This window comes from Sinocyclocheilus rhinocerous, unplaced genomic scaffold, assembly GCF_001515625.1.
Source record: "Sinocyclocheilus rhinocerous isolate Xijiao unplaced genomic scaffold, SAMN03320098_v1.1 scaffold1339, whole genome shotgun sequence".
NCBI classification, from domain to species: Eukaryota; Metazoa; Chordata; class Actinopteri; order Cypriniformes; family Cyprinidae; genus Sinocyclocheilus; species Sinocyclocheilus rhinocerous.
This window is the reverse complement of record NW_015634830.1, coordinates 326552-339901: the sequence shown is the minus strand read 5'-3', so window position 1 is coordinate 339901 and position 13350 is coordinate 326552. Positions and strand designations below refer to the sequence as shown.

Here is a 13350-nt window from a genome sequence, read left to right as displayed (position 1 = left end):
CGCCGTTTACAGATACAAAAATAGAGTTTTATAAAATATTAAGTTTGGTATTCGACATCTAAGAATGGGAAGTGAAAATAAAATCGAATGAAGAAACCGTTCTGGCACTGTAAGTGTAAGCAATGTAGAAGATACTTTCATCAGTTTGGTAGTTTCCTCATACTCTATTCTTCTTGTCCACTGTCGTGTCTTTGACCGTGAGCTGCAGCCTTGGCACGTTGCCGGATTCTCTTTCTGCCTTCTGATTGGCTGTCGAGAGGCGCCGTCCTCCTGGATCAACTAAGCGACTGGCTTCTGATTGGACTAGAGCGGCTGAGCGGTTGTGGGCTGATGCTTCGTCTCATGAATATTCATAAGCGCCATAGAGCTACATGCGGCCTCACCCTCGGTCGGTTGCCAGACGAGTCTGTTATCTTTCAGCGACTTTATCAGCGGTTTCCTTGCACTTTTCCGGACGTTTTCGGATTCAAGGGAAGACGAATATCAGCAAAGGTGGGTATTTAGAAGCCTGTGTTATTTGTCAGTCGATGTGAGTCGATAGATTGATGCTTAGTTTGCCGGCCGGCTTTTCCTTTATTGAATCAAGGAGTGGTAGGAAGCATATAACGCGCGTTTAGAATACAGTTTTAAATACACATTTAAATTAGATCTGATTTAGTTTTACTATAAATACTTAATTATTTGTATATTTAATCCCAAGCATGCTTGTACATATTCTGAAAAAAAAAGATTAGTAAGCTTAGTCTTTATATTTCTTGCCTTCTCAACCTCATTTTCTAAATTTCACACTGATATTTATTTTGATTATATAATATTGTGTGCATACCCATTCATCTTTCATGGATCTGTGTTATTTCAGGTCACATTATCCGGTTACGACCTGGTTACACGTTTGATTGACGTGTGAAAGCCACGCCCTTGCTTTAAATCCGCCTGCGCTTTCAGAAACTCACTTTAGTGAAGCGCACAAGGAGTCTAGACACGAATAATAGCAGATAAACCCTCCGTTAGATCTATCTGGACCGTCCAGCCCAAGAATAACTACGTCTACTGCCCCTCGTTCTGCATTTGATCAAAACCCTCCAGGTCGATAGGACGGCAAAGATGATGCAAATCTGCGAGTCCTACAACCAAAAAAACTCCCTCTTCAATTCCATGAACCGGTTTATTGGAGCTGTGAACAACATGGACCAGACGATCATGGTGCCAAGTTTGCTGAGGGATGTCCCATTGGACCAGGAGGCAGAGAAAGAGGTGAGCTCCGTCCAGGATGGAGACATGTATGGCTCTTATGTGCTCCTCAAATCAATTAGGAACGATATCGAATGGGGTGTGCTTCAAGCCGATGAGAGGCGCAAGGAAAAGCATGGCGTGACGACGGCCCTGGAGATGTCTCGCATCGAGCCGAACGATGAGGATTTGGAGAAGCTGTTTCATTTACATCTAAATGGACTGCACACAGTACTGGGGAAGCTCACCCGAAAAGCAAACACTTTGACAAACAGGTACAAGCAAGAAATTGGTATCGGTGGCTGTGGGAATTGAAAAGAACAAGAGTTTGCTCCATCCATCGCTGGTGGAATGCAAAAAAAGTTCACAAGAGGGTGCAGCAGGGGTTGAAGCCAAATGGGCCCCTGGTGGCTTCTGTGCATCTTTAATTCCCCGGATTGGAAAAAAAAAGACTTCTACTCGACGCCGGTTTACAAGCACCCTTAATTCCCCTGCTAATATCCCTTGATATTGTTTGCACAACCTGGATTCTGGCTTGGAAACAGGCTTTTGAAATTTAACGCAATTTAAGCAAACAAGCCAACATTAAATAAAAAAGATATGCAAAAGGCATTTCATTGGCCGGTATGGTAGTTTTGGCGGTGTATTCATGTAGATTATAACAGGCTGGGCTGAGAATTAAAATCACTAATTATGTATAAAACGCACATTTCTACACTAAAACGCCGCTGGTACTTTATGACGTCACAATCGATGAGGGAATCGCATGAAGGTTCTTATGGATGCTGAAAGATTCCTGAAAATGACGTCACATTACTGATGGTAATTGTCTAAAAGAAAAGTTATGTCATGTACTCGCATTTCTTGACAAGTTGCACACTGTATGGTAAAAACATACACCCTTTTTATACACTTCACCTTTGTCTGTTATCTAAGAGCCAAACAATCTACAATTTGCTCTTTGAACGTCATGTATCGTGGTGCTGGTCAGACTATTAGACAAACTGACCTTTAGTACTGATGGATCCATAATAGTTTCACCACGATAAAACATGACACAGATGAAGCTGATTTGAGGTGAGTATCACATGTTTGTCGACTTTATTTCCTGCATTATTCATAGTCTAAACCCTCTCGGTTGACATTTTTCTCTCGTCTTCCTTTTCGCACCTTAATTAGGGATGCTGGGAGAACTATACAGGAAAGAAGGCCATCAGTTGGATTTGCTGATCTAGCATTTCTCCAACTCCGACTGTTTGTCTGCCATCTAGCTGATGTAAGACCAGCCCGTGGTGTGACATACTGAAACTTCCAGGCAGTATGATGGAGTTTTGGAGGATCGTAAGACCACTGGTGTAGGATTTGAGGTATGATGCAATGTGTCTTCTGGGTGCACAAAGGAGTTCTGCGATCAGGTGCTACTCAAAAGCGCACACTATTGTTTTTCTTTGCCGAGAATCAAGGCCACAAAGCTTGTGGGGCAAAAACTCCAAGGACGGAAAACGAAGGGAAATTGGGAGAGTTGATATTACTCAGAATTTGTCAAACCGTTAATTTTAAGTTATCGTAAAACATGACTGGCTAGGTGCAGACGAGTAACAGTGAGTAACAAAATAGCAGGACAGGCTAATGGAGAGGACGAATGCTGCCAGTTTGTCAAGAGGATTGTGTCTTGTCTCCGAGCGCAAGATAATATCTGTCTTATTACAGTCTCTCGCTCTTTTGAGTATTTGATGTCTCTCTTTGTGAACTATTTCAGTGGCGGCTTGTCAGGTTCCTCAGCGGTCTCGCTTTTGGTCATCTGTTACAGTCTGGAACTTCCCAGAATGCAACCCTTCAGAAATGTTGGGAAAGACATCCTATTCCTTTTTTTCCTATTTGTGAAAAAAAGCCACATGGTGGTGGTCAAAAATCAGTGTCGGGAAGTTGTTACTATGGAGACGAGACGACAAGATTCATGCGTAACAAAATAAGACGGTACGTAATTCAGTTAGGGAATTGATTTACAGGAAACGGAATTTAATAACGTGAACTCAAAGGAAGGAGCCAAACATTTATTTGAAAAGTTTGAAAACTCTCCAGTACGTTTAAATGATTTTTCTGTGTTGAAAAATCGTTTTAAAACATCTGAGCTATTGATTTACGCCACCACCTGTGTGATGAAGTATTACGGTTACAGTAGATTACTTTAAATTAAGCGTGACAAACGCAACAGTGGTTCAACTGTAATTAAAACGTATAAATGGCTCAGTTATATTGCAAATTATCTTGCCACGGTAATTATTTTTGCAGCCGCAGATTTAAAGCTATCAGTGCGCCTTGGACAACTACATTCACTTATGTAAGCCTTAACTCACACAAGGGATTGTATAATATGTTAGGAGGTGTAAATTTATGTCATAACCAGTCTGTATGCATTGGTTCCAGATTCAGGTCACAAATTCTTAGTTTAGCAAAGCTGACTATTGCAATCCCAGAATGCACCACCACAAAAAATTATTTCAAGTTTGTCCGGTTGTGAAAACAAACAAAATTTGTGTTTACACTAATGTACAAGACTATAGGGCAAGACATTCTGGAGAGTTTAAATATGATATGATATATGCAACAAAAAAAATTGTTATTTGGTGTAATTAAAATTACTTAAAATTATGTAAAGAAATAGTGTATATTTTCATGTTCATCCAGGTGTTATGTCTTGCCCCATAGACTTCTATAGAAGCCTGTCTCTGCCACTGAATAAAAAAATAAAAATGGTAACTGCAACTTTTTATCTCACAATTCTGACTTTTCCTTGTGACTGCAGTTTACGTCTCGCAATTCTGACTTTTTTTTTGTTCTAAAAATTGTGATATAAACTTGCAATAAATTTTTTTTTCTCAAAATTGTGAGATAATAAACTCACAATTATGAGTTATAAAGTCAGAATTGCGTGATATAAAGTCGCAATTGTGTGTTATGAAGTCAAAATGGCAAAGTGTAAACTTGTAATTCTGACTTTTTCCTTGCAGTTGTTTATATGCAAACTTGCAATTGCGAGGAAAAAATAGATAAAAGGTCACAATTACTTTTTTTATTTTTTATTCAGTGGCGGAAACGGCTTCCATAGACTTCCATTGTAAGTGTATTACAATACATGATTTTTGCTTGCTTTTATGGTCTGAGAGACAAGTCAATATTATTTTCTGTGGTGATCGACATTGTCACAGATACTGTCGACAGAACTTAACTTGTACTGAAACCAGAGCATTCATTTCAAAATTAAGTTTTTAAGATTTTCAAAGATTTTGATGTTTCATTGGTGGCTTTCTAGTTATTTTTCTACAACAATGATGCAGGATCGGAGTTGCTACAAAAACAGATCCTCAAAACATCGAAGAGGATATAGTTTCTCATATGCGAAAACTGAGATGTTAGAAGTTCTTCAGATTGGTTTGTTTCTTGGCTCCTCAAAGCACCAGTACCTGTTTTCTAAAGCTCTAGAAAGTTCTTTGTGCCTGTAAAATCCATTTAGCTTCTATCTGAAACCTTTATTTTTAAAACCTCGCCTCAGATACCATCTCGCATCACCAGGGAGAAGCAGAATATGATCTGGTCAGGCCTGCGCACTGCGAGAGATCAGGTGTCCCGTCATTGTGGATTTGATTATTGAAATAAGCGGCTGCCAGGTGCCCTCTGGTGCTGATCTGAGATCGGGTTTTTGCTAGATCTGCATGCAACAGTTAAATACAGGAAAGCCGACCTCGGATCGGCGCTCAAGGGCATCCTCTGTGCAGCACGTCGTCATTTAGTCGTCAAAGGATTCTGCGGCGTTTCATCTCGAATGGCCCGTTATGATTACTTCCTTTCCATTAAAATGGCCCCTCTCTGCCTTCCTGCCATTTTTTTCCCAAGCATCCTCTCCACCTTTTTGAAATTTGCCCCAAAATTAATGCTTCCAATATATTTTCCATGCGAGCTTTGCTGATTTGCATGACTTGCAGCGAAGAGAAAGCAGAGAGTGGGAAAGTGGGTAATGAATGAAGGAAAGAAGAAAAAAGAGGAATGCAAAGACGAGACGGCAGGGAGGTAGGTGGCCACGGAGACCAGGGACTCGTAATTGCCTTCTGCAGCGAGACTGCAAGATGAGGAGAGAGAGTACGAGAAAGACAACGCTTTGAAATTTCATCTCAGGGCTCAGGGCCATCAAAGTCTGTAGGGTGTTGAGGCTGCCGCGTTCGACAATTCCCTCTTCTTGTTTCTCTCTCTCTGTCTCCGTTCTGTCGGTGACAACGTGAGGCAGTTATTCTCCGGTGTCTTCATCGTCTGTCAGTGAAGCCGTTGATAAGAGCAGAGAGCCAAGCGCTAAGTGAGTTAGACGGCCAGGCAGGCAGCAGCCGATAAACGAGGGTTGAAGGTCAGGAGAAGCCATGCCACGCTCTTAAGCTCTGCAGACAACCTGAGCCGACAGGATGCCGTGACAAGACGGTGAGGCAGTGTAGATTGAATGTTAAATGCTATGTTTGAGTTTGATTTCAATAGAAAAATGCATATGTTTTGTGGGCAAGGTATAGTTCACTCAAAAGTGATGAACAACCTACAAACCCTTTCAAAAGACTTCTTTCTTCCATGGAACATTAAAGTACGTAGTGATCAAGGGCTGTCCAAGTATTTTTCTTTTACTGCATATAAGTTAGTTTTTTAAGTATATCTGAGAGTAAACTTTAACTGGTTCCATGCACAATATCTCTACATTAAATTTACACAAAACATGCCGTTCCTCATTTTTCGAAGTGCACTCTCGAACAATTGCAAGACATGATAGCGATGCTTACTTCAAGCCGATACTTTCTTATGAATCTGAAACTAGTTCACAAATCTCAGAATGATTCAAATCTCGCAAATCAGAATGATCCGATCACTGCAGTTCTCAGGATAAGAATGTAAATGTAACTCGCTGATTTGGTGATCCAGTTGGAACGAGTCTCAACTTACTAAATTGGCCATATACATTTCAGCGCATAAAATCTTACTTTTTAAGCCACTAGACTGTTCCCTGTTATTTTGGAGTAAAAAAAAACTCAAGACTCACTGCAAGATGTGACAGCCATGTCCGATTTGTAAATGAATGATTCTTTAGAAGAGATTCTTTTCAATAAGCCTGTTGGTCAGCTGATCTGAGTGAGGCTGATGAGGTGAAAAGTAATGACTAATTTTGGTATTGTTTAGAGTAAATGTTAATCATATTTAGGTTATACATGACTGTACATTGTTTATGTGCTAAATCAGTTGTGTAAGAGTTAGCTGCTCATTGTATATTGTTGTTTAAGACACAAAGACCACATTTACTGATATCAAAGTTGCTTTAATCTTTGATTAATCTTCCTTATTGACTAATGCCTAGTTGACCATGAATAATAGGCTGATTCGTAATATTTTCAGCTAGACGCTATTTAAGCAGTACTTATAATCAGGTAAAAATTTAAGAGTAGGCTACTTTTTTTAGGAGTAACAGGGTGTCTGTACTTTAACTTGTACTGTGTTCACCACTGGGGCATTATCTCATAGTCATATGTTTTTTGAACGAGGGATAAACCAATTTTTTTTCTGTTGAAGAACCTTGGTCCGTGCTAAGATGGAGCATATGTTTTGAGTAACATTGTTGACACAGAGATAGTCGTCTGTCAAAGATCCTGTGGTGCGTCATCTTGGGAAGTATGGTGAAGTATGGTGGTATGGTGATTGCTATCTTCTTTGAATTTAAAGGGGTCATATGATGCGATTTCATGTTTTCCTTTGTCTTTGGAGTGTTAAAAGCTGTTTGTGCATACAGAAGATCCGTAAAGTCGCAAAGATTAAAGTCTCAAACCCAAAGAGATATTCTTTATAAAAGTGAACGCTCAGCCACGCCTTCCTTAAAGGGGTCATATGACGTTGCTAAAAAGAACATTAGTGTGGGAAGATTTGCATAACACCGCCCAAATGTATACTCAAAGAAAGAAGACGTAACTTTTATTCTCCTTGTAATATTGTTGTCGCTGCCGCCATGTCGTGGAGATGCGGTGTGTTTCGTTGCAAAAGCCAAACTACTTTGTTTGGCCTTCTAGGACACAACTAGAAATCAGTGGTTAATTTTTATTTACAACACTGTTCCAGAACAGTACAGCCCAAATATTAGAGTGTGTGCAGCACATTTTATGGGGGAAAGTTTTCTGAACCTGGTAAGGGGCGTAACATTTTCGTCACATGCTTAAGGTATTCGGCCAATCACAATGCACTAGATAGCCGGCCAATCAGAGCACACCGCGCTTTTCAGAACTATGAGCTTTGTAAAAATCTAAGCTTTTCAGAAAGGCGGGGCATAGAGGAACAACAATAAAGTATATGTATATATTTATACACAACATAATGTTCTTTTTAGCAACGTCATATGACCCCTTTAATTTCCCGCGCTCTCTCTCTCTCTCTCTCTCTCTCTCTCTCTCAAACGCGTATCTGTCATCCACCAATCAGCGGTCGTTCGTGTGGTCCTGGATCGTGGGGTTTTGCCCTCCATTTTCTGCGTAATTAAATTTTGATTACCCCTTTAGCTCGGCGAGGGGGGGAATACGCCACAGCACATTCTGATTGCCGCCACACGCAGACTCATTACCGCCACACGTCCGCGCGCGCACGAGGAGTGTGTGCGCGACCGTCGGATCCCCGAGCTTTAGCTCCCCTCAGTTTTTTCTTTACCTTGTTTATGAGGTTGGGTTTCTCTCATCAGCAGCATTAGCGGCTCGGAGCAGAGATGAATGGGGTCGTCCTTGCTTGCGGACACACACAAACACACACCCTGTCGCGCTCTAATGCGGCATAACTGACCTTTCTAGACGTCCTTGTTGCGAGGGCGAGCACGCAGAGAGTTCGTAGACTGCTATATAAACGGATATATGAGTAAACTAGTCGAGAAACTTCTTGCATTAGCCTATTGTGTGTGTGCATATTCTCGTGAGTCTCCATTAGTGTGTTTGTGGGTGTTTTACTAAATAACACTGTCTTCTCACACAATACAAAAAGTGCTACCATGTATTACCACCTATTTTAGGCATTTATTATTTGAATTACTTTACCAAGTTAATTCTATGGAAATACGTGTGAAATACTTTGGTATCCTGTGAAAATGCCTTAGCAAACATAACATTGTACAGGTGCATCACAATAAATTAGAATGTCGTGGAAAAGTTCATTTATTTCAGTAATTCAACTCAAATTGTGAAACTCGTGTATTAAATAAATTCAATGCAAAGTCCTCTTTTCAGATGAGAGCAAGTTTTGTATTTCATTTGGAAACCAAGGTCCTAGAGTCTGGAGGAAGGGTGGAGAAGCTCATAGCCCAAGTTGCTTGAAGTCCAGTGTTAAGTTTCCACAGTCTGTGATGATTTGGGGTGCAATGTCATCTGCTGGTGTTGGTCCATTGTGTTTTTTGAAAACCAACGTCACTGCACCCGTTTACCAAGACATTTTGGGGCACTTCATGTTTCCTTCTGCTGACCAGCTTTTTGAAGATGCTGATTTCATTTTCCAGCAGGATTTGGCACCTGGCCACACTGCCAAAAGCACCAAAAGTTGGTTAAATGACCATGGTGTTGGTGTGCTTGACTGGCCAGCAAACTCACCAGCCCTGAACCCCATAGAGAATCTATGGTGTATTGTCAAGAGGAAAATGAGAAACAAGAGATCAAAAAATGCAGATGAGCTGAAGGCCGCTGTCAAAGAAACCTGGGCTTCCATACCACCTCAGTAGTGCCACAAACTGATCACCTCCATGCCACGCCGAATTGAGGCAGTAATTAAAGCAAAAGGAGCCCCTACCAAGTATTGAGTACATGTACAGTAAATGAACATACTTTCCAGAAGGCCAACAATTCACTAAAAATGTTTTTTTTATTGGTCTTATGAAGTAAGATAGTGTTTGTTGAGATAGTGAATTGGTGGGTTTTTGTTAAATGTGAGCCAAAATAAATTAAAAGAACCAAAGACTTAAACTACTTCAGTCTGTGTGCATTGAATTTATTTAATACACGAGTTTCACAATTTGAGTTGAATTACTGAAATAAATGAACTTTTCCACGACATTCTAATTTATTGAGATGCACCTGTAAGACCATGGTATTTTGGACATGTAGCATGGTATTCAATATTACCATCTTCTTACCACATACAAAGAGTAGCCCACTATGGTATTACTATGTTTTTCAGACATTTACCATGGTATTACTGTGCAACTGAATTACTTTATCAGGTAAATGCTATGGTAATAACATAGATTTATGAGAAATGCCATACCAACAAAATAACATTATACGACCATGGTATTTTGGATACTACCATTTTATTCAGTATCACCATCTGCTACAAAATGTACCATGGTACAATGATTTTTCAGACATGGCATTAATATAGTATTGGTTGAAATACTAAATATGATAATACCATAGTATACCAAAAATGACTACAGTACTACCATGGTATTTTGGACATATACCATGCTACTACCATGATATTTTTAGAAGTACCATGTAAATAGGCATACTATGGAATATTAATTTAATGACCATGGTATATTTCAAAGTAACATAGTATTAACTTCTGAATCCACCACAGTACTTTTTTTGTAATATAAGTAAATACTATACAGTAGTACATGAATGTGACACCATGGCAAGTGATTTTCCCTGCAGGGACCCTTACAAAAAGTATTTTGTGGTACAGTAATGTATCAGGGTAGTACTATGGTCTTTTAAAATATACTATGGTATTTTATGATTACCATATTAATATATTGTGGAATCATATTAGTGTTAAAAATATTGTCGTATCTAAAGGGCACCTTTAGGGGCATCCTGAAAATGAAAACCAAATAATAAGACTGAAAAATATTAGTATTAGTTTCTAAAAATGCCCAAATGTGTGTTTCAGTGCAATGGTAATTATAATTGGCTTAATGTAAAAACAATAGAAGTCAATGGGCAGTCTTTATGTAGACAGCTAGATAAATGTGTGTGTTTGTGTTAGATTGGGTTTCGGTGCCTCTGGCTGTGCTGAACCGCTGTGAAAATGAAGAACTGCTGTGAAAAAAATAACCGTTGCCCTTGCAGCTTCTCTCTCTCTCTCTCTCTCTCTCTCTCCCTTTTCTATTCTTTCCCTCTTTAACGCCTACGACAGCATTCTGCACCCGCCCGCTGCACAAACTCTTAAACTGCTTTCTTTCTCCTCTCTGTCTCCTTTATAGCAGACCGGCCAATGCAAATGATTGGGCGAGCTGGGCTATCCCCCTGTCCCCGGTGTGTGGTTATTGATTGGTTAATGCAGGATGTCAGTTTGAGAGCGACGCCCTCTCTCTCCCTGACCATTTATCAGCATGCTATCAGCTCTCCACGGAAGAGCTGCGTGTCAGGATGAATGCTAATCGATTCAGAGAAGAGATTGGGGGGGGGGATTAGACGAGAGGAGACAAGGGGGTATCTGTCCTAAGGTTCTTAACCCTTTACCCTGTCCTAATGCAACGTGTTCAGTGTTTCCCACAGACATCTGTGTATAGCCTAACTTTTGCCTATAAACATACAACATTCATGCTCAAATGTTAATGTTTCTGATAACTGATGGTGCTGTGGTACGTTTATTCCTCAGTCCCACTGTAAAAACAAATGCTATGAAGAAAGCAAAAGCCATTTTGTCTAAAACTCCAATTAAAGATTTGTTTATCATTTTACTATAAGTCTCTAGTAAGAAATGTGGTCACTAAACAAACCTAGTCGCTTGTATGTTAAAGCTATTACCAATGAGATATGTAAATGCACATAAACTATGGTAGACGCTAAAGGCTAATTTCTTCCTTTTCTAAATAGACTTAATATAATAACTCACCTTGTGGTGAATCGGTAACAGTAAAAATAAACAGAAACACTCTGTATGTGTGTGTATAATGGTTAAGTTGGCTGTAGGAGGCTGGTAGCGTGCTAATCTGAGGGTATAGCGCATATAACGTCATGTCCGTTAATCTGGCCTGTGTGTGTGGATCTAGGTCAGATTCCTTCTACATTATCCCTGGAACAACACCAATCAGAGAGACAGGCTGAGAGAGTGAGACAGATAGCAAGACAGAAATAGGCAGAGAGAAAGAAAGCTGAAAGAGATAGACAGAGAAATAGAAAGGAAGAGAGAGAGAGAGACAGGCTGAGAAACAAAAAGAAAGACAGGTGCAAAGAGACAAGCTTAGAGAAAGTTTGATAAAAAGAGAAACAGAGAGAGACCAGTGGAAGCAAATAGACAGACAGTGAGAGAGACAAGCCAAGAACCACAAACTGAGAGGAAGACAGGCAGAAAGGGAGAGAGACACAAGAAAAGAAAAGCTGAGAGAGACGGGCAGACAGAGAAATGAACGGAAGAGAGAGAGAGACAGACATAGACTGACAGATGGACAAACAGAGAGACAGACAGGACAAGAAACAAAAAAAGACAGACAGTGCGAAAGACAAGCCAAGAACCACAAACTGAGAGGAAGAAAGGCAGAGAGGGAGAGAGACAGAAGAAAAGAAAAGCTGAGAGAAAGACAGACAGAGAAATGAAAGAAAGAGAGAGACAGACATTGACAGATGGACAAGCTGAGAGGGACACAGGCTGAAGAACAGAAAGAAGGGCAGGCAGAAAGACAAGCTCTTGAAGTTGAATTTGACAAGCTTAGAGAGAAAGATAGATAGAGAGAGACTGACGGACGCAGACAGACAGACAATGAGAGAAACAGGCCATAAGACCACAAAGTGAGAGACAGACAGGCAGAGAGAGATACAGAAAAATAAATAGAGAGTGAGAGGCAGACAGGCAGAGAGAGATACAGAAAAATAAATAGAGAGAGAGACAGGCATGGACTGACAGATGAGAGCGAGAGACACCCCAAGAAACAGGAAAACAGACATGTAGAAAGAGGCAGATAGAAAGAGAAACAGAAAGTGACAGACAGAGGCAGAGAGACAGGCCAGGGTCCACAAAGTAAGAGACAGATAGGCAGAGCGAGAGACAGGCATTTTGGAAGTTGCAACAGAGTTCTGTAAACACAAAGACAGAGAGTGCGACAGACACGCTTTTTTCCCCTCTGCGGCTCCTGGCAGTAGTTAATAGATTGTGTTACGTTGATCTCTCCGGTCGCCGTGGTTACAGCACAACAGTTAATAGCCCATTTGAGTGCACACACACGCTGTTATCAGAGCTCTGTGTGTGTGTGTGTGTGAGGGACGGTGAGCGATGGTGAGCATATTTTCCTACGTAATGTTTGCGTGGTTAATGTGCGCTTGTCTGTGTGAAAGACAAAGTGTGCACGTCGCGAGAACTTATTTTCCTGCATAATTCTTTTTTGCATATAGTGCACAGGTGTGTGTGTGCTGCACTTTTTGTTTTGTGTTCTTTCTCATTTGTTTTCATGAGCAGCACAAACATACGAGCACGGCCTTCACCATGACAGCACACTCAAATACATGCACGGCTCAACAATAGCGAGGGAACAAACAGAGCAACGGGACAAAATACACAAACTAGATGATGACGAACGCCGTTGGGCTGCTGGGTAACAAAAGTCAAAACAGCAGTATTATATATAACATCACCACTGACTGATAGTATACACTCCTTTCACACTACTTCTTACAGAAAAAGAAGTGAATAAAATATTGTAATAGTAAATAAATATTCAAATAAAATAGTGTATATACTGTATATATGTGAATAAGTAAATAATATTTTTATTTGAAATATTTTTTAACATTTTTAAAATTTTATATATGTTCTCATCTTAATTAACGCTCTGCTGTTTCTCGCTCTTTCTCAGATAATTGGTGGGTGTGTCGCCATGGTGCCAAACACACCCACATCTTTGTGTCAGGACCTGGCACTGTTACTACTGTCAACTTCACACCAACGTTCCTGATAGCACATTAATTTGATGCGTATTGACCTGCATTGTGCTGACATGGCATCACTTATCAGATTACACAACACATTTGTAATATCAAAACTTCATGTACATCTCCAATGTGTTTAATCGAAAAACAGTGAATTCACTGTGTTTATAAGTTAAGCATTTTAAGATGTGTGATAATGCACAAG

At 40.2% G+C, this 13350-nt stretch overlaps 1 protein-coding gene across 1 annotated transcript; it reads left to right on the top strand.

The window, feature by feature from the left end:
- Positions 1-341: 341 nt before the first annotated feature.
- LOC107745972 (mid1-interacting protein 1-B) lies at positions 342-1821 on the top strand. The gene is made up of 2 exons (XM_016560004.1): positions 342-492; positions 860-1821. Exon 2 carries the CDS (start codon positions 1105-1107, stop codon positions 1543-1545), a length of 441 nt encoding a protein of 146 aa, XP_016415490.1. The 5' UTR covers positions 342-492; positions 860-1104; the 3' UTR covers positions 1546-1821.
- The last annotated feature ends 11529 nt before the right edge of the window (positions 1822-13350 follow it).

Bases quoted from the DNA above. Each gene is read 5' to 3' on its own strand.
- LOC107745972 (XM_016560004.1), top strand. From the start codon at position 1,105: ATGATGCAAATCTGCGAGTCCTACAACCAAAAAAACTCCCTCTTCAAT.